Genomic DNA, 26874 nt, shown 5'->3' with positions numbered 1-26874 from the left:
TGACACCGACGAGGCTATTTGGTTGAACAAAGACGTGAAATCTGGGAGCTGGGGCAGTTGCAGCTTACGCCAGCCTTGGCATCCAGAGATTTCTGTATTTGGTGACATAGATTTGAGAAGATCCTAGTAGATCATTCTTTTAAAATTTTCTACTCCCGGTTATGTCCTACAGGCTGTCTAATATCTTAATAATTTGTGCATGTGTGCAGTTTGTAAATAGATACACACCTATCAGAGGGTCCACACTTTGTTCACTGAATTCAGGGATGTGCAGTTAGAGCGGCCCGAGACTCATCCTTTATAGGGTGTTCACAGTGCACGGAAGGTGTTGACCCCCAGCGTCTCTGGGAATATTCTCTTCTGGAAATATTCAGTGATTCATACAAGGGACAGTTCCTATCTTGGGAAGCATAAACTACATATTTTCTTTCTTGACCCTAAAATAAACTTCTTAAAGAGTTGTATGTCCACAAATCTTGATTTATCCACAAGGACGACTTCACGTTATTGGTACATAAAGTTCAAATACGTTGATCTCTTCCTATCAGCGTGAAGAGGTGGGGATTCTCCTGGTAGCCGTGATGCAGGCAGCCTTGTATTTCCTGGTCAAATTTCTTAAAATGAGTGTGCTGGTTTAGCATTTATTCCCAAAGAACACAGATGGAAAGTGAGGGGACAGTATTAAATAATCTCCCTCCCAGTTGGAAATTCACTGCTGCCTTTCTTGTGTGTTTTGTAAAGTCTCTGAAACGCTCACAGAAGTGCTGGATGACCGAGGGACAGAGCCGTGAGAAAGTCAAGCCGGCGTGATGGTTATGGGAATGGCTCTCCTTGCACTCTGCAGGCTCAGACCCCACCTTCTAATGCCCAGCCCCTGCAAATACATCTCCTCCCTTCTGTGACCTCCCCTCCTGAATCTGGCATGGCCATCAAGTCTGGGCGGAGTCCAGTTGACCCTCAGATGTATAGGATGATTCCTCACCTCTCATGGGTCAAAGACTCTCACTGTTTATGGGGACAGTGGCAGTCAGGAAGGTAGGCGAGTTGTGAGCAGAAGCTGGCATCTCGGCTCATCAGTACCTCGCAGGTATGTTGACTGTTAGCTTCTGGCCAACGAGGGAGCATGTGTAAGTGCTGCAATCTAGTGTCGTGACTAAGGATCACAGCAGCTAACTTTCTGCATCACGTAGGAGCTCGGCTTGGGGTCAGCAAAGTGTTGAGTGTCAACTCAGGCCAGCGAGTGGTCTGAGGACAGCAGCTGTCAGGCTTGTCAGGGTCGAGATACAGGAAGGATTCCATCTGCCTGCCCTGCAGCGCTGAGTATGAGCCCCTGCTGAGGCTCTGTGTAGAGTCTTAGCTCTGACATGACAGACTGGCCACCATCATCTGTGAAAACACCTGACATATAGTAGATGCTCAGTAAAAATGCAGATGTGTGCAGTCTCCTAAACACCTCTGTTTCCTGGTTTGGTTTCCTTCCAGTCCTCTTAAAGTTCCCCCCGTGCTGCGTCTTCTTGGTTCCACTGCCCTCGGGACGAAGCCCAGGCTCCAGGGGCTGGAGGGGAGGAGGGCCATGCCTCCTTACCCGAGTCCGAGAGCCCTTGGGGTCCACGGCTGCACTTCCCACTTGAAGGACAAATTCATGGTGTGGCGGTACCAGCTGATCCTAAGGATAGTAGAGCGCCTTGGATGGTCACCGAGAGCTGTGGCTCCAAAGCTTCTGTCCTAAGAGCCCCAGGCTGGGGCCGGGCAACCTGGTGAGAAAGGGGGACCAAGTCTCAGTGTTCTAAAACCTAACATGGGGGCTGACATCTGTCACTTTCACCATTTTTCTGCTTTTTAAGAGCAAGTTGTTAGGTCTAGACCACATGTCTGTGCTAAGTCGGTTCAGTTGTGTGTGACTCTTTGCAACCCCATGGACTGTAACCCACCAGGCTCCTCTGTCCATGGGATTCTCCAGGCAAGAACACTGAAGTGGGTTGCCATGCCCTCCTCCAGGGGATCTTCCTGACCCAGGGATCGAACCGGCGTCTCTTACGACTCCTGTAACGGCAGGTAGGGTCTTTACTGCTGTGCTACCTGGGAAACTCCCTAGCCTACACGCAGGGGACCAAATACCAGGTGTCAGGAGTCACTGGGAACCACATTAGAAGCTGCAAATATGATCATTCTGTGTCCTTATTTGCTAGACCTGAACCTTGGGAGGAGTGAATATTGGGTGTTTTGTAAGAACATTATAGAACAATAAAATCCCGCGTCGGTACAGGGAGCCTGGGCAGGCCGGTGGGTTCCCCACTGGGAACAGGGGGCTCGTGTCTCTGCCATTTGTCCGGAGAACCTGGCTTGCCCAGTCGCCACCTCACACGTGCGCTGCTTGAGCGGAAAGAAAGGTGACAGAAGAGGTGGTGGTTCCTCTGGCAGGAAGTGAGATTAAGTAAAACACAAGATTAGAAAAATTTTTAAACAGTTAAGGTCACACCTTGTAAGATGCAGACACACGGAAATGTCTGCGTGGCTGTATAGTCTCTGCATTGGGACAAAGGGCTCTCTGAAAAAGCCGAGAAGCAGCGGGGCTGCTATGTTGGAAGTGGAGGGTGATGGGACTCGCCGTTCTTCCCCTTTTAAGAAGCATCTTCCTTGTTCTTTTCCTTTAACTTGTCGGAGGAGTGAGGCAGAGGGAGGCCAGGCTGGTAGAGAGATGGAGCCCCTGGTGCTCACCTTTTCTCACGCCGAATACTCGACTTCAGTTTCCCTAGAACTCCTAGGACATGCCTTTGCCACCTGCAGGATGGAGAGGCCACCACCTGCTCTGGGGCCAGAGCACTTGATGATTGATGGAATGCTAGACTCTTTAATCCACTAGATCCACCAGTGCTGGAACAATGAGAGGCAGGTAAATATAACGGCAGTAGGATGGGATGGCATTTAAAAATAGCATAAATATTTTCTTACTAGAAACAGTTTTTTGGGGCGTGGATGACATCCCAGAATCGAGGCCACCTGTTCTTTTTAAACACCATCCCAGAGTCAGAGACGGTGTTTAAACACCTGCGGGGTGTCTTGTGCTTGGAGACCCATATCCCTGGACAGGCTACTCTAATTCCCTGTCCTTGGGTGATGCTTCCAGGACTCAAACTTGACCAATGATAGGAGGAGACAGGGCAATTCGACTGAAAACCTTTCCACAAACAATAGAAACCGAACTAGAATCTAGATAATGTACTTTAAACTAGAAGATCCTGGATGATGCCACGAAAATCCAATGTGCTGCAACTGAGTCCCAGCACAACCAAATACATAACTACAATAAATATTAAAAATTAAAAAAAATAATAATATATGCATGTTTATTATGTTCAAGGAAATAAAAGTCATGATTTCAGACTTTGGCATGCCATCGAAAACTGTACTGTGAAAATTTTATGGTGAAAAAATGCAATAACTGATATCAGAAAATCAGTCAATGGGTTTATCATCATGTTCAATACATCTTTAAAAAGAACTAGAAGATAGGTCAGAATAATTCCAAACCGAAACTCAGACAAATAAAAGATGGAAAATAAAGAAAAGAAGATAAAGACGTACATGGTACGGTGAAAAAGTATAGTACAAGCACAGCTGGAGTCACAGAAGGAGAGAAGAGAGATGACAGCAGAAACAAAGCTTCAGGAGATGATAGTGGACATTTCTCCCTACAAAATGCTTGGCTGGGTGCCGGGAGCTTTTATGAGCTCAGCTTTTGTCATCATCGCTGTGATCCGAAGAAAGGTTGGGATTATTGGCAATATGCCTGGAGTCCAAATGCAGGAGTCCACCAGGGTGGGCAACAGAGGATGAGAAGGTTGAGTAACATCACCAACTCAATGGACATGAATTTGAGCAAACTCTGGGAGATGGTGAAGGACAGAGAAGCCTGGCGTGCTTCAGTCCATGGGATCGCAAAGAGTCGGACATGACTTAGCAACAGAACTTCAAATGTTCCCCAAAGATCTCTTCACTCCTGGGGTGTTCTGCTTGGACTGCAGGCCTGAGAGTCTGGTTGGTACTGGCTGAAATCCCAAGTTTGAAAGTAGAATAAAGTTTCCTATGGAAATAATATTATAAATGGATGTTGGGGTCTTCATTGTAGAGAGCTATAGTGCAGGCCCAAGCTTGGGAAAGAATCATGATTTATTTAGAGCATTATGTCAACAGAAAGATGCATGCCTGAGTTTTAAAAGTTTGGAACCCAGCCATCAGCCATCCTGTTGACTTCTTGGGGTGGCCTGTGCAGTCTTGGTCACCCTGGCTCTGACACCCTGTCTGATTCCCTTGAAAGTTTAGGTCTGATGTGTAAGTGACCTAGGGGCTTCCCAGGTCGTGCTAGTTATAAAGAACCTGCCTGCCAGTGCAGCGAAAGTAAGAGACCCCGATGCGATCCCCAGGTCAGGAAGATCCCCCGGAGGAGGGCATGGCAACCCACTCCAGTGTTTTTGCCTGGAGAATCCCACAGACAGAGGAGCCTGGCGGGCTACAGTCCACAGGGTCTCACGGAGTCAGACGAAACTGAAGCAGGTTAGCACACAGCGCAGCACAACCTATTAGGGAAAAGACTCTGACCAAGAACAGATATAGATACAGATGTACGTGTGTGTGTGTATGACTGAGTGAATGTGCTGTACACCTGAGACTAATGATGAACGACATTTTAAATCAACTACATTCAATTAAAAAAAGAAAAGAATTGGTTTTATGCTGATGCCTCCTTGGTAGCTGACAGTATGTCCCCCTCCCATTCGGGCAAGACCTAGCAGATGTATCTTTAGGACGAATGACTCTCTTATGAGTGGTGAACCTGGAAAGCAGTAGTAAAGGCCCTCCTCATGGGTCCAAGAAGTGGACTTCTTTTAAGAAGACATTTACATCTGTCAGGGAGTTGATTTACCTGGTGAGAGCCTGTAGGGTTTTCATGGGACTCGGGAAACTGTGCTCTGACCCTCCAGCCTGCTGTGTGACCTCAGGGAAGCCACACAGCCTCCTTTCCTGCAGACTCGGGGCTGGATGGGCTGTAACAACGTCCTGTCATTTCAGGAAGTGGAGCCAGCTTCCTTCCAAGGGTGTCGAGTCCCCCGGAAGTCACGGGGCCGAGGAGAAGCCTGTGCCTCCCGGCCCTCCTCTTGTTCCTCTGATGCCTTTATCCACCCAGGAGTTGCTGCTTCAGAGCTTTGCAATTTCCTGTGGGACCAGGCATGATCCGGGGCGTTTTCCTCCTGCCTCTGTGTGTGTGTGTGTGTGTGTGTGACTGTCTGAAAGAGGTCCTGCAGTAAAAGGAAGTCACCCAGCTCAGTGATTCATGACAACTGCCCTGCGTCCTGCGCTGCCCTCGTCTGCCATCTGTGGGCAGGGCCTTCCCCTGGTGGCCGGCGGGGGAATGGCAGGCCTGAGAGCAGGCCATCCCCGAGTTGTCACAAAGCCTCTGACCCCACAAGATGATTTTGTCATCGTTCAGTCACTCAGTTGTGTCCAACTCTTTGGGATTCCATGGACTGCAGCACTCCAGGCTTCCGTGTCCTACACCATCTCCTGGAGTTTGCTCGAACTCATGTCTGTTGAGTTGGTGATGTCCCCTTCTCTTCCTGCCTTCAATCTTTCTCAGCATCGGGGTCTTTTCTAATGAGTCAGCTCTTGGCAGCTGAAACCCTTGGGCAGAGCAAGTAAATGGACTCCGAAGCGTGCCCCCTGGAGCAGAGTCCTGCCCATGAGAATGCCCTCTCTGGCCAGAGCCTTGGATGCCAGCCGCTCCCTTAGAGGACAAGGGCTCTGCTGCTGGGGAGGAGGCTATCAAGGGGCCATTGTCCCAGCTGAGTATGGGGGAGGCCTGGGTGCAGCCCAGTTCTTCCTGTCCAGAGTTGCTGGGGCTGTGAGGACTGCAGGGTGGTAGGGGTCACAGGGACTTTAAGCTCAGCTGAGATGGGAAAGACAGGGCTGTGGTCTGGGGACACTGAGAAGCGTTAGCTGGAGTCCTTCCTGGGGATGCAGCTGGAAATAGCAGTCGCATCGATCTGGAGTCTGAGGAGCTGGTGTTTCCTTTCTGTCGTCACCTCTTTGAACTCTGCACATTGACCCAGGGCTGCAAAGATGCAGCGTCTGGTGCGGCTTTTTCCCGGGGCTCAGAGCCAGTGCAGTCCACGTGCTCCGGGAGGTGACACCTTCTGGACAGTGACCTTCTGATGAGGATCCGAAGCCTGAGGCCCTCCCGCCCCAGGTTTGCTAGGATTGTCCCCTGAATGTGGGAGCGAGAGGGCACGCCCATAATTCAGATGCCGATGGTGTTTCAAATCTGATTTCATGTTTCACTGTCTGGAGAAAAACACCTTTCTCTGAGTTTCAGCATTTTCTCCTTGATCTGCGGGCTTTTAACGTGAAGCTTTGAAGAGAAGCTCATCACTGTCTTTTCCTTCTTGGGCTAGGTGTGTCTCTTTCCCCTCTCGCTTCTCTGTCTCGAGTCTCCGCAGTCCTCCCAGAGCAGATACGCGCCCTGGATCTCCTCGCTATGCGGCCACTCTCAAAGGGCAGCGGGGGGCAGGACCTTTGTTCTCCTTTGTCCTGCTTTCTGGGCAATCTCTGGACTTCACCTTGCCAACTCTTCCTTTGAAATTTCCATTTTTGTCATCATGTTTTTAGTTTCTGAGGGTCCGTCCTACTTTCTGAATGATCTTCTAAAAATGCATCCTCTACTTTTCTGTGGGTGTAAACCTCCGGTATTTCTTAGATGAGTATTTATTTTTTAAAGATTAAAATGCATCCCCAGGGAGTTCCCTGGTGGTCCAGTGGTTAGGGATTCACGCTTCCAATGCAGGGGGCACGGGTTTGATCCCTGGTCAGGGAACTAAAACCCCAGCATGCTGCGTGGCTTGACCAAAGAAAAAAATAAAAGGAGAATGTTTAAAAAAATAAAATGCCTCCCCAAAGCTCTGTTTGCACAGGGGCTGGTGGGTGGGGGCACACGTGGCCTCTAGTTGGGGGACTCATAGCTGGGTCTGCAAGCGGGGAGACACAAAGACACAAAGCCTCTGACCCCTTCCATCTGGGCTTGCACAGGGTGGGGCAGGGTGGGGTGCGTAGCTCCCCCTGCCCCAACCCGAGCTGTGTGCAGGGTCGTGGGCCAGCCTGTGTGTGACACAGGTTTTCTGGAGTCAGCCTCCAGCATCCTCCTGGAACATCCCTCCCCTGATCCCGTGGCTGGGGCGCCTAGGTGTGATTCTCTGCAGTCTTGCCTCTGATTCCGATATTCTGATTCCAGCACTGCCTCCAGCTCTTGGTACCTGCAGGGAACGTGGGCGGGACTGACTTGCTCTCCCCACTTAGGCTCTGGCTTCCTCTTTCACAGTGACCCCACCCTCCCTCCTCCAGCTTTTCCTCTCAGTCCTCACTTGTCTGATGGTTGTCTCTTCTCCCATTTCTATGACCTTGTGAATGTTTTTTTTTTTTTTTAAATTCCTTAAACCATTTGACAAGGGATTTGGAAAGGACTGGAGAAAAATGCACTTGGGACCTCCCAGGTGGCACTAGTGGTAAAGAACCCGCCTGCCAGTGCAGGAGACTAAGAGATGCGGATTCGATTCCTGAGTCTAGACGATCCCCTGAAGGAGGAAATAGCAACTACTCCAGTATTCTTGCCTGGAGAATCCCATGGACAGATGAGCCTGGCCGGCTACAGTCAGGTCGCAAAGAGTCAGACACGACTGAGCAACTTAGCATGCACCCACAGAAAAATGCATGTGTCTTTCCAGTGTATGAGTGGACCGCCTTCCTAACAGCTTTATAGAATTATTTAACAGAGAAAGAGCTGTACAATTGAGCAAAACTGGAGGTTCTTATCCAGCCATCAGATTCTAGAGAGAAAATGGTAAACATGCAATAATTAGAATTTATTGTTCTTACAGGATGATACCTAGAAAAATAGGTTATGCCTTCTTAGAGTGCTAAAGGTTTGAATAAAATCAGTTTCTACCAAAACAAAATGATGTTGTTGCTGTACTTCTTAGATCCCTCCCCAAATTTCCAAATTTCTGGAAGTAAATGTATTGGAACATGCCAGTTCTAGGTTAATTATTGTGTATAGATGGCACATGTTTCTGAAACTTACTTTTAGCACACTTCTTTTATGAAGGCAATACGACTTCATTGTCAAAATTTCTGGTATGAAATAGAAGAAAATATCCCACTTCCCCCAAGCTGGAAGTAAGCTCCCCTGTGCTGGGTTCTGTTTATACTGGGTCAGAATCCGCCCCCATGGTCTTCATGGCTGTATTCTTGTCCTCTTCCAGGACACTGGTGTGGGGAAGTCCAGCATCGTGTGTCGATTTGTCCAGGATCACTTTGACCACAACATCAGCCCGACCATTGGGTAAGTTCTCATCTGTTCTTCCCATTCACCTTTCTTCCTTTCTAAGTACCCAGAGAGGTCACAGTGTCTGAGCCTTCGGGGGTGTTCATCCCAGCCAGGGAGACTCAGTCTCGACTGTGAAGACTTGGACACAACTCAGGGACTTGGGCGATGTGTCCAGTTTTCCTGTTCCTGCAGTCCCTTCCACCCTGCACCAGCCACCCTCACTGCCACCTCGGGTTTTTTCCTTGATCTCCGAGTGCGTTATTCTGCAGATCATGCCGACTTTATTTCCAGATGGAAGTTGAGATCTGGGACGAATCCCTGAAGGTCCTGCTTGAACCTGCCTGCCAGGAAACCTGGGAACGCGTCCACTCACAGGAGAGCCGTCTGCACGGATTGTGGGCAGATTGATTTTCCTTTCCTGGCTGAATCCAGTGTCGGCATCTCTGTTCTGATGCTTGGGAGGGGAGGGGAGGATTGCCCTCCTACCCCCTGCCCTGCCCAGATCCCAGCCTTGGGACGCGAGAGCACTTCCTGTTCGCTTTCTCTTTGCTTTCTCTTTGCTACGGATGCCTTCATCAGATGTGCTTTTGCCGTGCTGCCTTGCAAGTGGTTAATTTTTCACCATCTTAGTACTTAGCCCAGTGTGTTTTTCTCCATGAAGACAGCATGCTCTCTGCAGAGAGCAAGGTTTGGTTTTCCTCAGCAGGGAAACAACGGGTGTATCAATTTGGGGAACTGGGTAGGATGGATGAGGACAGGGCAACGGCCTCCATCAGCCTTGAGTGGAGAAGATTCACGGCAGGGCACACGGCAAGCTTCTGACTCACAGCCATTGAGTCCACTGGGAGTCCACCTGCCTCCCACGGTGATCACTGCCTTGAGAAGGACCTCAGGCTGTGAAAGGGCATCGTTTCTCCACCGAAAGTTCATCCTTGCCACCCAGTGACTCATGAGAAACCCTGACTGCTATTCAAGCAGACTGTCGGCATCATGAACAGACGTGTGCACCTCTCTTTCTAGTTTGACCTTTACAAGGACATCGTGTTTCTTCTCTGCCAGATTCTGCTTCCCGCAGGTAATGAAGCCAGTCCAGCATTGCTCACCCTCATCGTTCAGGAAGTGAAGACGCCTGAGAGTCTGAAGTTGAAAGCTAGCAAGGAGGCTGAAAAAAACAAAACAAAAGAGCAACGGTTGTCAGTCTTCATTTCAAACAGTAATCGTCTTTCTCCTAGTGGCAGGAAATCAGGAACAGAGAGAGGTGTCTGCACATATAGGTATGTGTGTGTGTGCATGCTCAGCCATGTCCAACTGTTTGCGACCTCATGGACTGTAGCCCGCCAGGCTCCTCTGTCCATGGGATTCTCCAGGCAAGAATCCTGGAGTGTGTTGCCATGCCCTCCTCCAGGGGACCTTCCCCACGCAGGGATCAAACTCGCATCTCTAGCATCTCCTGCATTAGCAGGCAGATTCTTTACCAGTTGAGCCATCAGGAAGCCCCACATATAGGTGAATACATACATATATATGGTGTGATATGCGTTGCTACTTTCTCTAGAGCTGTTCCTCGCCGGTTCACTGTGACTGTGTACCGACGGGGACTTCACAGCTGTCATTTCCACATTTGACCCTGAAGCAGCCCATAGATCATGCAGGGTGGATTTGGGGCCTATTTCACAGATGAGCAAACTGAGGGACTGTGACCCTCATCCCCCAGGGTGGCCATGGGGCTCTGTCTTCTCTCCTGACTGTGCCATCAGATTCTTTCTTGACCAGGGTCAAGGTCGTCTCAGGTCTCAGGCTTACCTCCGTCTTATCTGTAAAATGAAAAGCGTAGTCTGGGTATATTTTTTTCCCCTAGCTCATAAAAGTCTAAGATTTTAAAGGCATGAACTTAGTTTTCTAAACCTGAGAACTTTTTGTGAGCAGAGTTACTGTATTATTTATCCCATTGCCTAGAATATATTGAAGAATGAATGAAAATCTGCTTTGTTGTTTAGTTGCTAAGTGACTTGTTTAGTTGGTAAGTGACTTGTTTAGTTGCTAGGTCGTGTCTGATTTTCTGTGACCCCACGGACTGTAGCCCGCCAGGCTCCTCTGTCCTGGGGATTTCCCAGGCAAGAATACTGGAGTGGGTTGCCAATTCTTTCTGCGGGAGATCTTCCTGACCCAGGCTTGAACTTGCATCTCTTGCATTGGCAGGCAGATTCTTTTCTACTTTACCGGTGAGCCACCTGAGAAAATCTGACTTACATCAATGTAAAAACAAAAATAAGCATCAAGACAAAATGTTGATATAGCTGTCTACATACAATTTTAAAAAGCATTTTTGGAAAATGTTCCATAAGCCAAGTTAAAGGGCAAAGGTTTAACTGGAAAAAAATTTTTTAAAAATACAGTTACAAAAAGTTGGTATAAAATAGTAAAAAAGGACACAAGAAGCAGGATGACCATCCCCGCTAAAAAGTAGGCAAAGGTCATGAACTAAAGATTCACAAAAGGAAAACCACTGAAGTGTAAACACTAAAATGATGTTCAGACTTAAGACAACCATGACAAAAAACCAGAAAGGAAATACCATTTCCTGTGTGTCATCCTGGAGCAGATTCGAAAGGCTCTTGTTTGGGGAAAAAGTCATCGCACACATTTCAGTGGGTACAATGGTAGGTACAAGCTACCATTTGGTGAGCATAGCAATGTGGAGAATATATGCTTCTAAGAAATCCAAAGAATAGTTGTACAAGGACACAAAGATTCAGGTTCAAGGATATTCATTTAACCATTGTCATAATAGTGAAAAATAAGGGACCATGACATAGTGTGTAATACGCAGTCACCAGGTAATGATGCTGATCTATAGTCACAGAAATAGAAAGATGCCCACAATATATCAAGTGTAGGAGATACGAAATCTATGTACCATCAACTCGGGGGATAAAAGTTGTGTCAACACCATTTGGAAGACAATACCAACTTATTAGCAGTGAATATGGCTGGGTAGTGAAATTACAAGTGATTTTATGTTCTTCCTTTATATTCATTTTTAACATATTTTTTTAGTGAAGTACTAATATTGCTTTTATAATGAGGAGAGTTATCAAGAGATTTTGATTTTTGGAGTATATTTGCTCTGACGAGTAAGCTGGGACATACAGTTTAAGAACTCTTAAAGAAATGAAATGTCATGCGGCAGATGCAATTTTGATCATATTAGGTTATATCACTTAGAAAAATGCTTAGAATTTCCATCTAGTGCAATTGTGTGTTAATAATTAGAGCTCTCTGACTATTCACCTTGGTGTTGAGTACATTGTGGGGACAGTCATGGGACCTGCAGGGACGAATATCTTCCTCCCTGGAACTTCTGTGGTCTGCCCTTAGTCTCAGGGAAGAGTAGAAATTGAGGAAATCTTAGCAGGCTGAGCACTGAGTGGTGGCAGGGCTGGACTCTCGCTGGACTGTGAGGGCCCTTGGGGTCCATGAAAGTGAGGGAAGACATCCTGATGCTTTACCCCTGCAGACTCCAGTGTGCATCCTGAGATGAACAAGAGGAGGACACCTTTATTGCTCCTAGAAAGTGAATTTGGCTCAGTGATCATATCTGACATATAGTCTAAATTTTCATTTTGCCAGTTGTCCTCAAAACGTCTCTGGAGTGCTTTTCCCACTAATCCAGGGTCCAGTCAAGGTCCATCCAGTGCATTTGGTGGGTTTGTCTCTCTCTCTTAATCTAGATTCTAAAACACCCCCACCCCCGTCTTTGGTTTTGTTCACTTTTCAGGACATTGACTTACTCCAAGCATTTGGGCCCGTCATCTGTTAGAATGTTGCCTATTCCAGATTTACTGGATTGCATCCTCACAATTAAATTCACACTAAACATTTTTTTGGCAGGAACTCTGCACAGGTGAACAGGTGACACATGTACTGACCACACCACGTCAGAAGGCTCCTCGTGCCTGCTTCTCCCACAGTCAGAGGCTTGCTATTGTTTAATGAATGGGAAACTTTATCACACAGGAAAAAAAAAAAACCAAGGCTACTCCACATTCCTTGTGTTAGACTTTTACATCTTTTCTGAGCACTGAGAAAAAGCTTAAGAGGAACTATGCAAAAAAGAAAGTATCGAGAGTTTCATTATCTACTGAGAGTTTCAAATCCTCCCTTTTTCATGGAGAAAACAAGTATTTGTTCATCTACCCATCTTTATCCCTGCACTTGCACAAGCAGGATGAGGGTGAGATACAGTATTCTAATGGTTGCTGCCAGTGCTGGGGTCATAGAGCAGGGAGTATGCACCACGGTTTACACCTCTGCAAGGCCCACACTCTCCTGTGCCCGGATACAGGTGCTGTTTTCACTCTTAATTGTGGTGATCATACATTTTTAAAATCTAAGTTTTTTTTTTTTTCCTGATTTCAGGCATCTAATGTCTTAGGACTGTTGAAGATAAGTGTTTTGAAACACAGTGTTCTGAATACACTTTGTGCCTCCCCCCGGCCCAAGTCCTCTGTTGGACTAACAGAAGAGGCGGGACTTCTTCTTTGGGGTGACAGGTCCCGTTTCCCCTCCATGGCCCCTAGAGGAGAGCCTATGGGGTCCTGCCAAGGCCCTGCCATCACCTGATGGAAACAGGAGTCTTCGTGAAGGTCGCAGGGGTGATCGGTAATGGGTCAATGTCACTTCTCTTTTTCAGGGCGTCTTTTATGACCAAAACTGTGCCTTGTGGAAATGAACTTCACAAGTTCCTCATCTGGGACACTGCTGGTCAGGAACGGGTAAGGACACGCTGCTGCTGGCTTCCTGGGGAAACAATGCCAAACAGCACTGGTTTCTTTGTATCTGGCAAGACTTGGTGACTAGTGATAGAAATCCAACTTCAAATGAGTTAGGCACAAAAGGAAATGTGCTCTTTAGGCGTGAGGAACTGGAAGGGGCCGAATCCCATCCCTGCCAATGTGCTGTCAAAGTTGCACAACTCTTATTCCATTTTCTTTGTTTGCTGACCTTGAAATTGACTTCTTTTTAGGCCGACTCCCTGGCCATCTGCAGCCTCAAAAACAGAGCTGCTCTTCCCAGGCAGGGGGCTCCTCGTCTACCCGGTCTGAGCTGTGTGCTCAGGGGATGTGGCGCCCCTGCTGGTGGGGCCAGGGAGTGCACTTGCCCCCGGAGGTGGCTGCGCTCAGTTCCACCGGAGCCCCATGGCCTGGGAGCTGGACAGGCTTTGTTCCCTGAAGTCTGGGTTCCCATCCTGGGAAACAGGGCAATGGGTACTGGGTTACCAGGAACAATGGATGAGGGCTCTCTTGTTTCTGTTGTTGTTCAGAGCCTGAGTTGTGTCCAGCTCTTTGTGATCCCCCTGCCCTGCAGCATTCCAGGCTTCCCAGTCCTTCACTATCTCCTCCCGTCCCTTATTCCTAATACTTTTTACTTCCTAAAAATGTTTGTGGAGAAGATAACTCCAGAAGCTCCATCTCTAGATTTTAAAAGGTGAAACAGTAGATACCTACAGACTGTCTCGAGCAGGGAACGTAATAACTAGGGCATATGTTATCAGAGTTGAGAGGAGTGGCCTGGATGGGTGAACACAGGGCTCACCAGTACCTTCTCTTAACTAATCAAAACTGGCCCCAGAGCCGGTTATCGCGGGGTAAGACAGGTTGAACTTGCCCTGGTCTGTTGCCAGCTCACATGTCACCGGCTGCCCACTTAGAATGTCGGCACTTCCTTGCTCCCCACCCCAACTTGCTCCCTTTTTCTCCACAGCCCTTGCTGTGTGTGTTCAGGTGCTCAGATGTGTCCCCGTGGACACAGCTTTGCGACCCCACAGACTGTAGCTGTCAGTCTCCTCTGTCCATGGGATTTCCCAGACAAGCATCCTGAAGTGGGTTGCCATTTCCCTCTCCAGAGGATCTTCCCAACCCAGGGACTGAACCCATGTCTCCTGCATTGGGAGGCGAGTTCTTTAACCACTGCGCTACCAGGGAAGCCCACAGCCTTCACCAGCCTCTAATATGCCCCTCAGTTCGCTTATCATTTCTGTCAACCATCTCCCTCTCACAGGAGAATCCAGGACTCAGGATAATCCATCGTTTTCATTATCAGCTCCTCACACAGCAAGTGTGTGTTTATACGAATTGCATTTTCTATAAATCCCCTCTTAAAATGAACATCCCAGTGTTTGTAGATGAAGCTGTCTCAGAGGTTTCCTTTCCTTTAATGAGGACGAATCTTCTGGCCTCAAATGCTACCCTTGTTAGAACGTCTGCTCCTTCACTGTGGAATCAAGAACTCAGATTAGCACACAAGAAGCTGCTACCTGGGGCCCCTCTTTCTCTCTGACCGTGGGCCATACCCACTCCAGGGGGCTGGAGTCCAAGGGAAGTGACAGTATAAGGGTCTCTTCTCTATGTCCCTGTGTGTTCTCTGTAGCGATCAGCTAGATTTCTGTTTTTGGAGTTGGGAGTTTGTTCCTTAAGCAAAGAGGTTTAAGCAAAGAGGTTTTCTTCTTCCCCATTGTACTTTTGCTCATGAAATAGTTGCTTATGCAGCTGCTTTTTAAACAATAATTTTAAATTAATTTAAAAATAATTTTATTTATTTCTTTTTGGCTGTGCTGGATGTTCCTTGCTGCACTCATGGGCTTTTCTTTAGTTGCAGTGAGCAGGGGCTACTCTCTAGTTGTGGCGCCCTGGCATCTTATTGCAATGGCTTCTCTTGTCGCGGCTCCTAGGCTCTGGAGCACAGACTCAGTAGTTGTGGCCCACAGGCTTAGTTGCTCTGCGGCATGTGGCATCTTCCCGGATCAGGGATCGTAGCTGTGTCTCCTGCATTGGCAGGCAGATTCTTTACCACTGAGCCACCAGGGAAGCCCCTGCAGCGGCTCTTCCTGAGTGTCGTCAGTCTGTTTTACACAGAGAGGCAGCGTTGCGGCTCCTCCTGCCGCTGCATGTCCTCTAGGAGAGGCAGTGTTGCGGCTCCTCCTGCCGCTGCAGGTCCTCCAGGCTGTGCCCCGGTCTTGTGCTCAGTGCTTACTGTGCACTAATGTGTGTAGCCCACTCACAGCACTCAGCTGGGACTGTCTTTGTAGCCATCCACAGGGGAGGTCACCCCGGCTCAGAGGGGGTGAGTAACCTGGTCAAGACCACACAGCTAAGAAGGTATAAAGCAGAAATTTGAATTGAGCAGTCTGGGTCCTGGGATTGATAGTTCTGTATTGATGGAAAAAAAAGCACACAAAACCACACAATTAAAATGATCCAAAATCCCACAACCCAGATATTATTTCTACTGTTGACATTAGGTGGCCATTCTCCAGATAGCTCACTGTGTGTGTGTGTGATAATTTCTTATCAATGGGATCCTGATTCTTTATAACCTGCTGTTTTCACTTGTGATGAAGTGTCCCTAGAGGGAGATTTCTGTGTGATTGAAGCAGGGTTCTTGACATTGACTTACCTAGTCTAATAATCATGAGATCAATTACTTTGTGTGAAATTTGGCTCTAACATGACTATCAGAGTTTGGAGTCTGGCCCACTTCGCATCTCAAAGCAAAAGCACCGTAACGTTTCTTTCATAGGCCTATATTTTTAATTATTCTAATTGCTTTTCTAAAATTTATCTCTCAGGTTGTAGATACCTGTGACTATATCACTGTGTCTATAATTTGAAAAGCATAAGCCTCATATTAGGGCTTCTTCTTATACTCCAGGGAAGGGGGCTTGCGTTTGGGTAGTCATTTCAGGTGAATCCAGGTTTGTGGAGCGTGAGTGGACAGAGTCCCCCTGACCTCGTGGTCATGGATCCCTCTGGCCCTCGACAGCTTGGCGTGTTACCCCCAGGCTGACCTTGTCTCGTCCCTCCATGCAGCCTGCTCCCGCTCCAGTGATGGCAGTTTTTCAGTCGTTTTGGCAGCTTTGTGCTGGACTTAATCGTGCTTGTAATGACGTTGCCTCGTGTTTGAGCTAAAAATAAATTCCCTGCTGTTGCTGGTGCGGATTGCGGTTGCTTCTCTCATTAATCGTTGGAGGCTAGTGCATTTTATTTTCCCTCCTTATCGTTTTAGAAATCTACTGCTATTCTCCTTAGTTTTCACAATGCTAAACCCAGTCTCTTTGGATTTATGAGTTGACCATATCAAGACAGATTTAACTGCTCCACGCGATGCTTTGCATGTGATGAGTCCTCAAAATTGGACCATGTTTGAGTCGGCCTGGTACACATAGCACTCCTATCAATGTCCTACTTACTGTGGTGCTGAGTCTACATTAGATGTGGCACAGATTCGTACTCTCCAAGGATGATTTTTCCCTGTGAGCACTGATCCTGGTCTCCTGTTCTTGTAGAAGAGTGCGTTCATTCTTTTTTGTTTGTTGTAAATTTTATTGAAGTGTAGTTGATTTACAATGTTGTGCTAATTTCTGCTGTATAGCAAAGTGGCTCAGTTATACACACACACACATATATTCTTTCCATATTCTTTTCCATTATGGTTTATCATAAGATATTGAATATAGTTCCCTGTGCTGTACAGTACGACCTTGTTTATCCATCCTGTGTGAAATAGCTTGCAACTGCTAATCCCAGACTCCCAGTCCATCATCCATCTTCAGCCCTCTGTCCCTCTTGGTAACTACAAGTCTGTGCTCTGTGTCTGTGAGTCTTGTTTCATAGATAAGCTTATTTGTGTCATGTTTTAGATTTCACATATAAGTGATATCATATGATATTTGTCTTTCTCTGTCTGACTTACTTCACTTAGTGTAATAATCTCTAGGTTCATCCACATAGCTGCAAGTGGCATTGTTTCATTCTTTTTTTATGGCTGAGTAATATCCCACAGTATGTAAGTACCACATTTTCTTTATCTGTTCCTCTGTTGACGGACACTTAGGTTGTTACCATGTCTTGGCTGTTGTGAATAGTGATGCTGTGAAAAAAATAGGGTGCATGTATCTTTTCCAGCTAGAGTTTTGTCTGTGGATAGAGTGCATTCATTCCTGACATGTTGTCTTTTGCTTTTAGTTCAGCCCTATATGATGGGCACCCTCCAATTCTTTCAGTGCCAAATGGTAATCCATCAAGTGCCTCTGTAAAAAAAAAAAAAAGGTTAAAAAAATGTAACCATTTCCAGTTGATTGTTGAATCCAGTTTGTTAAAAGCTTACCGTTTTTGAGATTTGTGCATTGACTGTGCTGCTCCCTAGGGGTGTTGTTTCGAGAGAAGAGTGCCCTGTTGGAGCTCGGAGGTGGCTTCTGGGGTGTCCATCCTGTCCTGTTTGCAGGGCTTGTCCTGTTGGTTTCCACTTCCTGGGTGAGGAGGGGCAGCGGTAGATCAGCAGAGCCTCTAGAAGGATGCTCTCAGGGACTGGAGCTCAGAGAGAGCCCTGGAGAAAGAAGGGAAATTATCTGCCGAGCTCTGTCGTCCCAGCTCCTCTTGTCAGGATTTGGGAGGGGAAATGAGACTTCTGTGCCAGGGTGTCAGCTCATTCCTTTCTTCTGAGTTTCCTCTGATTTCCTCCTTTGTTCTTTCATTTCAACTGGGGACCAGTGTATCCTCATTTGCTACTGAATATCACAATGTGAGACGAAGCTTTACCTTTCTAGATGTATACTTTCAAATCTTTCTGTGCCTGCTTTAAAACACAATCACAATCCATAGAATAACTCCATTAAAAATGTCAGCATCCTGGAAAAATGTCAGACTTCCTTTTCCTGGTGTGATCCATCAGAGCAGATTATTTTAAGACTCTAACCTGGAAAAAATATGAACATCATCTTATTGTTTTGTTTCATTTGGTTAGAGTCATCATTGTAGTTGTCTGTCTTTCCTAGTTGGCTTGTTGTTTAGTTGCTAAGTCGTGTCCTACTCTTCGTGACCCTGTGGACTATAGCCCGCCAGGCTCCTCTGTCCATGGGATTCTCCAGGCAAGAATACTGGAGTGGTAGCCCTTCTCTTCTCTCAGGGATCTTCCCCACCTGGGGACAGAACCTGAGTCTCCTGCATTGCTGAGATGCGGGTTCTTTACTGCTGAGCCACCTGGCAAGCCCGCTCATTTCCCTCCTTGGGCTCAGCTCCTCCCATCTCCCATAACTTGGAGGCTTAGATAATGGGATCATAGCTGCTAGGGTGCAGCTGAGAAAGCCGTGGCCTCAATATTGGGTCAGAAGGGGTCCTTGGGAAGGAAAAGAGAATTGAAGACAACAAGTTCAAGGTCGAGTTCAGGCTCTTTACAAACATCAAAAGAAACTTCTGCTTCCTTTCCTTCTTTCTTCGGGCCCTGGAGTTCGTGGTCAGGAAAGTGGTTCACTATTCATAGGCTGTGGCTAAAGGCAGAGGAAAGTTTGACCTTCATGGGTCCTTGAAGAAAGAGGCCTCTTACAGGCTCAGAAAGAGCTGATCTTTGTTTTCTCCCCGGCTCGCCCTACAGCCCCTGGAGAGAGAGGCCAGCTCCCAGCTCCCAGCACCGAGCCTACACTCAGTGCTGCTGGAGGGAGGGGGGCTTCACCCTCGGCACCTCCTCACAGACTTCCATGGGCGGGGGGCTCTGCCTTCAGTGGGAGGAGGTAGGGTCCATGCAAGGCCCCTTCTTAGAGAACAGTGCTTCCACAGTGTGGACTGAGGTCTGAATTAGGGAACCATGCTCTCCCTCCATCGCCCCGCCCCCAAGAAGGCTCTTAGAAAAGAAAAGTGGGTGAAGGTTGTGTGTGAAGCTGATGGCTCAGAGGCCTGCAGATGTGCTCTTAAATGAGAGCAGCGGCTGTCGGTGGGGCCCGGGAGCCTCAAGAGTCTCTTTTCAGTGAAAAGTCACCCAGAAGGGCAGAGACCCGGCGCCAGCAACCGAGGAAAAGAGTGTGACAGTGGTGTTTGGGCTGGGACAGCTGTTCACCGACCTGGCTCCCAGGGTTTGTTCTGTGTGGGGGTGTTAGCGTCATTTAGGAAAATAAGATTTTACGTGCAGAATTGTCCTGCTGGGTTGTCAGAATGTTGCCGACAGGAGAGAAAGAGGAAAGACATGTCCGTGTACTGAAAAAATAAATCCAGTAAGTCCTTCAGGAAACACTGCAAAGTCTCTGCCCTCGGTGGGTGGGATGGGAATGCGGGGAAGGGGGAGGAGACGGGGAATGGGGACTCAGGAGCAGTGGTGGGCTGGGGGGTCTCAACCCTGAGCTGGCCTGAAGGGACCCAGCCCCTTCCTCTGGCATCCTCCCCACCAGGACAGACCCTCTGCTCCCCAGAGAGCATCTCCCCGTCCTGGGGACCGAAGCGGCCCCTCTGGATGAAGACTCTTGGTTCCTAGGGCTTTTTCTGTGTGTCTTTAGTCTGGGATGTGATGCCATAACGTCTTCCCAGGTGGCGCTAGTGGTAAAGAACCCACCTGCCAATGCAGGAGACTTAAGAGATGCGGGTTCAATCTGCGGGTCACGAAGATCCCCTGGAGGAGGGCGTGGCAACCCACTCTACTATTCTTGCCTGGAGAATCCCATGCACAGAGGAGCCTGGTGGGCTACAGTCCATGGGGTCGAAAAGAGTCGGACACGACTGAAGCGACTTAGCATGCATCCACCTGATGTCATAAGTGACTTCTCATTGTGAGGCAGGGTCTGCACCTCTTGGCTAAAGGCCAGTCTCCTCCTGTGACTTTCAGGGGACCTGGGGCAGAGAGCCCAGGTGTTGGGGCGGGAGGCAGGACTTTGGAGCCCGGCTGGGGTTGTGCTTGTTAAGAATCTGAGATGATGAGGTGGCAAACATGGAAGAATAATTAGATAAAATATCAATAGTCATTAAATTTTCTAATTCTAATTTTAATTGTATACATTGAGAAGGCATCAGTGAAATGCTTCATTGGACACTAGGCAAACTGAAAGTAGATTTAGAACATATTAAAGTTCATCTATTCAAGGAAAAAAAAAAAGAACCTGAGATGCCCTTTACCTGGTCGGCCTTCTCTCCTCCCCTGCTTTCCTTCTTTTCCTTTCACGCAGCTGATTTCATACGTCTGGTTAAAATACAAGCAATAAATGTCCTTCCTGACAAGGAAGTTAGACACACAGACTTCGTGTAGCTTGGAAAAGCATGTCTGTGAGCCACTGCAGGTCCTGTTATGGGGACAAAGGCGTGTCCTCTGAGCGGGAACTTTATCTTCAGAGCGGCCCCTCTGAAGGAGCCACCTCCTCCGTCCACTCTGAGGAGAGTGAGTGCTTCTGAAGGACAGGGATTTGTCGGTGTCTTCACCGTCTCTGTTTCCTGTGGCTGTTGTAACGCACATGTAGTGCCTTCTAACAGCCTGGGTGCACAGCCTCCCAGGTCTGGAGCGTGGGCCGGCGGGTTCGTTTTGGGAGGCTCTGAGAAGAGTCAGCCCACAGTCTTCGCCTTGTGGCCCATTCATCCATCTTCAAAGCAGAGCATCTTCCAGCTTCTCTGACTCTCCCGCCTCCCTCTTCCATCTGAGAGGACGCATGTGGAAGACCCTGCGTGATGCCACTGCCCCCAGCTGGTAGCTCGGGGTAACCTCCCTTCCCAGGACCAGCTGCCCATCTCCGGCCGCCCTGTGCTGTAAGGATGAAGCTGTGGATAGCTTGGAGCACTATTGTTCTACCTGCTGACCCTCTGTCGCCATCGCTTAGAATGGCCCTGTCATGTACCAGATGTCCAGGAGATGGGTGTTGAATGAATGAGTAAAGTTAGTGCCAGCCCGCATCTTTATTACACCTCTGAAAGTGATGCTTCATTTCAGAGAAGAAACTGAATAGTGGAAAAAGAGTGGAATTTGGGGTCAGAAGACCTACATTTACGGACGTTTAAGAGCTGTGTGTCTGTGGGCAGTTTGCTTAATCATTCTGAGCCTTGGTTTTCTCATCTGTACAATGGGACACACACCCACCCCCACAACCACCACCACCATCTAGCCTGCCCATCCATACAGGGTTATTGGCGCTTTCATTGCTGAAAGTTTGTTGAGTTCCTGCTGCTGCCCAAACAGGGGGTTACAGAAGGTTCTGGTGGAGTCGGTAGCTGAGAAAAGGTGTGAATGGAGGAGGGGCGAGCTCTGTGGATGTGATTCCTGAATGCTGAGGAAATCCTTTGGCATTGGAACTTTAAAAGAAAAAAGAAAGTAAAGGGGGAAAAATATCCCCTTTCATTGCAAACATAATGTATACAGTTAACATTTTAAAAGACTTCTTTCAGGAAACATGAAAACAAGTGGTGGGTTTGCCTATAATGAGCATTATTCAGAATAGCCATTTTGATAGGTTTTTCTATTCAACTTTATGTATGTATTATTGGGTTTTTAGGACATCTGAGTAGGCATATTAAATAGGCCTCTGCTTTCTGTGGAGAGAGAGGGTCTGTGTAAAACTCAGAAACCTTCTTCTGAATGGCACAGAAGGTACATTCAGTGATGGTTTTTCCATTCAGCTTCTGCCAGCTGGGAATGTCGGGAATGTCAGGAATGCTCTTCCCCCTCTTCCCCCTTTGTTTGAATCCTGAGGGACCTCAGGACATGTTCTGGCTTCTGCCCTGGACTGCCCACTGCCCTGGCGTTCTGGGGGAGGCTGAGGATTTCTGCTTGTGTGCTGCCCCACCCCCACCCCCAGGACAGACTGTGCGAAAGCATCACACAAGGGACCAGCGTTCTCTGAGATCCTCAGACAACCAAGCCCTGCAGCTCGTGGGCCTGATGCCAGTGCCCTCGGCTGGGGTAACTCGCACCGGGGAGGCAGAGCCCAGCTGGTGTTGGTCCTTTTTAGGAAACTTCGTGTATTTTCCATCACTGCTCCTTCTTGACATGCAGAACATTGCTGCTATGGAATTTATGATGCCACAAACCTGCGTGTAAGGAATTTTGCCTGAAGTCGACTGGGTGGTCTAAAGGACTGGGTTTCCTGGAATGGTGCTTTCCACTGTGTGCTGACTGTGTGTACGTGCACACACAGGATGCTGTGGAATGGGATGAAGGGAGCTTTGTGTTGCACGTGAGGCAAGAGCAGGGCGAGAGTTCCATCTAGAGTCTGTCTGACCTTGACCATGAGTGTCCTTACAGAGCTGGAAAAACCTTAGCTGTCACCACCCACCCCAGCTCACCCCAACCCAGACTGGTACTGAGCCAGATGCAGGTCAGCACCCTGTCTTGAGTCGAGATCTCTTCACCCTGTGCCCCTAAAGTGGGTTCTCAGGACACTCACTAGGTCCCTAGATGTTAAGAAATATTACTTGAAAAAAGGTAGAAAATAAAGAATTCTGACTGAAAGCAAAATAAATAAAAAGTTTCTTTATTATAGAAAATTTCAGAGCCTTTCTTATACCAATAATACTTTGTGAACTCCAGGGAAGCATTATAATACGTTGTTGTCCAGTTGCTAAGTTGTGTCCAACTCTTTACAACCCCATGGACTGCAGCACGCCAGGCTTCCCTGTCCTTCACTGTCTCCTAGAGTTTGCTCAAACTCACATCCATTGAGTCGGTGACACCATCCAAGCATCTCATTCTCTGTTGTCCCCTTCTCCTCCTGCCCTCAATCTTTCCCAGCATCAGGGTCTTTTCCAATGAATCAGCTCTTCACATCAGGTGGCCAAAGAATTGAAGCTTCGGTCCTTCCAATGAATATTCTTGGTTGGTTTCCTTTAGGATTGACTGATTTGATCTCCTTGCTGTCCAAGGGACTCTCAAGAATCTTCTCCAACACATGGTTCAAAAGTTTTAGTATGTAGCGATTCCTGAAACTTACTTGGCCAAGAAAGCTTTCTCTCCAAAAAGCACTTCGAGGGCACAGTGTTCTGCAGGACACCCCGCCTTGGGAAATACTGAGCCATCTTGCTTTCTATGCCATTTAATATTTTTCAGAAACTTGAGTTTAATTGCTGCCCAGTATTCCAGCTGTTAAACCAACCAATTACGGTTTCTTTGAGGCCACCTCTGATCATCCCCTTCAGAAGTGGAACTGTTGAGTCAAATGTACAAATGTTTCAAGACTTTTTTTTAATTTTAATTTTACTGGAGTTGTTGATTTACAATGTAGTGTTAGTTTTAGGTATATTGCAACATGATTTAGTTATACATATATTCATTCGTTTTTAAATTCTTTCCTCATGTAGCTTGCTCATCACAGAATACTGAATACTGTTCCCTGTGCTATACAGTAGGTCCTTGTTGGTTATCTATTTTATATATAGTAATGTGGGTGTGTTTATCCCAAGCTTCTGATTTATCCCTCTCCCTCACATTTGCTCTTTGATAACTGTAAGTTTGTTATCGATATCTATAAGTCTGTTTTGTAAGTAAGTTCATTTGTGTCTTTTTAAAGAATTAGATGCCACATATAAGTGATATCATATGGTATTTGTCTTCCTGTGTCTGACTTTACTCAGTATGATAATCTCTGGGTCCATCCATGTTGCTGCAACTGATATTATTTTGTTCTTTTTTTTAATAGCTGAGTAATATTCCATTGTGTACCCCAGGGATCGAACCTTCATCCCTTAGTCTCCTGCACTGGCTGGTGGATTCTTTACCACTAGTGCCTCTTGGGAAGCCCACATATATACCGTATTTTCTTAATCCATTCCTCTGCCAGTGGACTTGTAGGTAAGCCTTTGTAAATACATTGTCCAGATGCTTTCCAGAAAGGCCATGCCCATGTATCCCTCTGCTGGTTGCTGGAAGTGGGTGGCACTTTGCACCTGTGAAAGCTGAGGGTCTAAGACGCTCAGAGGAGGGCAATCCCTTGCCCTCACCCTGTAGACATCCAGCAATTACAACACAGTCACACACACACACACGGACATAAACAGTCATTTCTTTTGAGCAAACACATTGTCTGTTCTCAGTGCCCTGTGCTTCTTCTAAACGATTAAATGTCACCTGAAAGTTATCTGAACTCTTTAACGCGGCATTCTAGATATAGTTAGGGAGGAAGGGATTTCGAATTGGCCTCTATTGTGCTGATTTTCAAATAACCTTTCAAGGTGAGTTGTTTTGATAAGTTTTGTCAACCTCCTGTTTCTAGAAGAATCTTTTACTCAAGTGTTTCATCAGTCTTAATTCCGACCTCATGGAAATGGAATGATGTCATGTTGAATGCTGAGGCTGCTTGTGATGCTTTTGTTTTATATGTGTGGGGGAAGTATACACATTGTAGGTGAGATGTGATTTATCTTTCTGTCCTCCACAAACATCCTTTGGTCGATGCGTTATTGGGTTTTAGAACTGAGACTCGAACTTTAGCTCATTAAAACCCCTAAGTCCCCGGCAATAAAGTTGAAGTGGCTTCATCCCCGGATTTATTTCAAAATGATTCCATTTGGAGGAAGGAAAGAGCAAGTAATGCGTTATATAGAAAGCTCTAATCAATAATTCATGAAACCTGTAGACCAGTGACCGTTCCAGATTCACTTCATGGCGTTACTGATGAGAACTATTTTAGAAGATCCACAGTTTGTGTCTGAGTTCACGAGTGTCTCAATTTTCGAGATGTGTGTTTGGTACTGCCTCTCTTACTTCAAGTGTTTAAGTGGACTTTTCTTAGACGGAGGCTGTTTTGGAAAAATGGGCATATTATGTAATTGGGCTGCAGGGACACTTTATTCCTTTCCATTAGCAAAGCAGGAATGTCTAGCAAACACATGGCTTTTTCCTCCTTTATGGCAGGAATTCTGATTTTGGTTTCTGCATCTGGAGTGGGTTGCCAAAAAATGGACTAAAAATAGATGTTTGAGGGCTGACAAGGACAGCCCAGAGCGGGGTAGTCAGGGCTGATGGAAAGCTCTGTCCTCAGTGAGTCATGGCCAGTGGCCAGGGCCCTCCTGCCGGGAACTCCTGTGTCTATCCTGAGCTCCATGTAACACGTGCACCCTTCTGAAAACCACACGGGTGCAGGGCAGCTTCTCATGGAGTGGAGACTCGCCTGAGGCCCAGAAGCTGGGACGGGGGCCTGCTTCCTTGTACACTCTGGTGAGGTCGTGCTAGCATCCTGCAGTAGAGGGGAACCTCGTGGCGGGGGACATGCATCCAGTTTCCAGATAGGATCATTTCAACTTGGCCAGTGTTGGTTCAGTGAAAAGCATTGCACAGGAAGTAAACGAATGATGGTTTTACTGTTTGACGGGAAAATGTCCGGCCTTCCTCCCCTCCCTGCTCCCTCCCACCCCGACTCTCTAGTAAATATGGCCGCTTTTATTTTTATTATTTTAATTTTGATTTTGATTTCCTATTGGAGATTTACAGTGCTATGTTACTTCCAGGTGTACAGCAAAGTGATTTTGATACATATATATAAATCCATATAAGAGACATGGGTTTGATCCCTGGGTTGGGAAGATCCCCTGGAGTAGGAGGTGGCAGCCCACTCCAGTATTCTTGCTGGAAAATCCCATGGACAGAGGAACCTGGCAGACTGTGATCCACAGGGTCGCAAAGAGTCGGACGTGACTGAAGCGACTTAGCAAGCACATATCCCTCTGAATCTACTGTTTTATATATAGTAGTGTGTATATGGGGCTTCCTAGGTGGCACTAGTGGTAAAGAATCCATCTGCCAATGCAGGAGACACAAGAGATACGGGTTTGCTCTCTGAGTTGGGAAAAACCCCTGGAGGAGGAAATGGTGACCCACTCCAGTATTCTTGCCTGGAGAATCACATAGACAGGAGGACCCTGGCAAGCTACAGTCCATAGGGTCACAGAGTCAGACATGACTGAAGCAACTTAGCCTGCGTGCATGGTGTGTGTGTGTTAATCCAAAACTCCTAATTTATTCCTCCTAGCTTTCCTCTTTGGTAACCGTAAGTTTGTTTTCTATGTCAGTGAGTCAGTTTATGTTTTGTAAAGAAGTTCATTTAGGTTGTTTTTCTAGATTCCACATATAAGTGATATCATAAGATACTTGTCTTTCTCTGTCTGACTTTCTGTAAGCAGTTCTTTTTATTTTTTACTCCTTTAAATATTTATTTATTTATTTATTTACTTGGCTGCGCTAGGTCTTAGTTATAGGTTACAGGATTTTCATTGTGGTGTGCTGGGTCCCTGGTTGCGGCATGCGGGATGTAGTTCCCTGACCAGGGCTCGAATCCAGGCCCCCTGAATTGGGATGGTGAAGTCTTAGCCACTGGACCACCAGGGAAGTCCCTCGGTAGTCACATCTTTAAATACATTCCTGTGGATGAGTGAGTGCCTCCCTCCTCAAAGCCACACCAACTCCGCTTATGATGACTTTTTAATACTTAATAAATTAATACATAGTCCATCATTGCTTTTGTTTTCATTTCTTTTATCATTGAACATGTTTAAAAATATTTATTGGCACTTTATAACTCTGTGATTCATCTATCTATCTATATCCTTTGTTCATTTTTCTATTGAGCTGTTATCTTTTTCTCATTGTCTTTCAAAACCCCTCTGTGATGTATTCTTTAGATATATTCAAATATGTTTAAAGGTATATTCTTCAAAATAGACATAAAATCTGTGTGTGTCCCCACGATAAGTATCCATCCTACCTGGGGA

At 47.0% G+C, this 26874-nt stretch overlaps 1 protein-coding gene across 1 annotated transcript in view; it reads left to right on the top strand.

Moving 5' to 3' along the window:
- RAB31 (RAB31, member RAS oncogene family) overlaps positions 1 to 26874 on the top strand; it is an 80785-nt gene that overhangs the window by 22167 nt on the left and 31744 nt on the right. The window contains exons 2-3 of the mRNA XM_040264623.1: positions 8310 to 8389; positions 13068 to 13149. Of these exons, the coding sequence (XP_040120557.1) occupies positions 8310 to 8389; positions 13068 to 13149 (162 nt within the window). The remainder of the gene's footprint in view (positions 1 to 8309; positions 8390 to 13067; positions 13150 to 26874) is intronic.

This window comes from Oryx dammah, unplaced genomic scaffold, assembly GCF_014754425.2.
Source record: "Oryx dammah isolate SB20612 unplaced genomic scaffold, SCBI_Odam_1.1 HiC_scaffold_22, whole genome shotgun sequence".
Taxonomy (NCBI): Eukaryota; Metazoa; Chordata; class Mammalia; order Artiodactyla; family Bovidae; genus Oryx; species Oryx dammah.
Note: the sequence above shows the minus strand (reverse complement) of the source record. Positions and strands in the feature narration are given on the sequence as shown.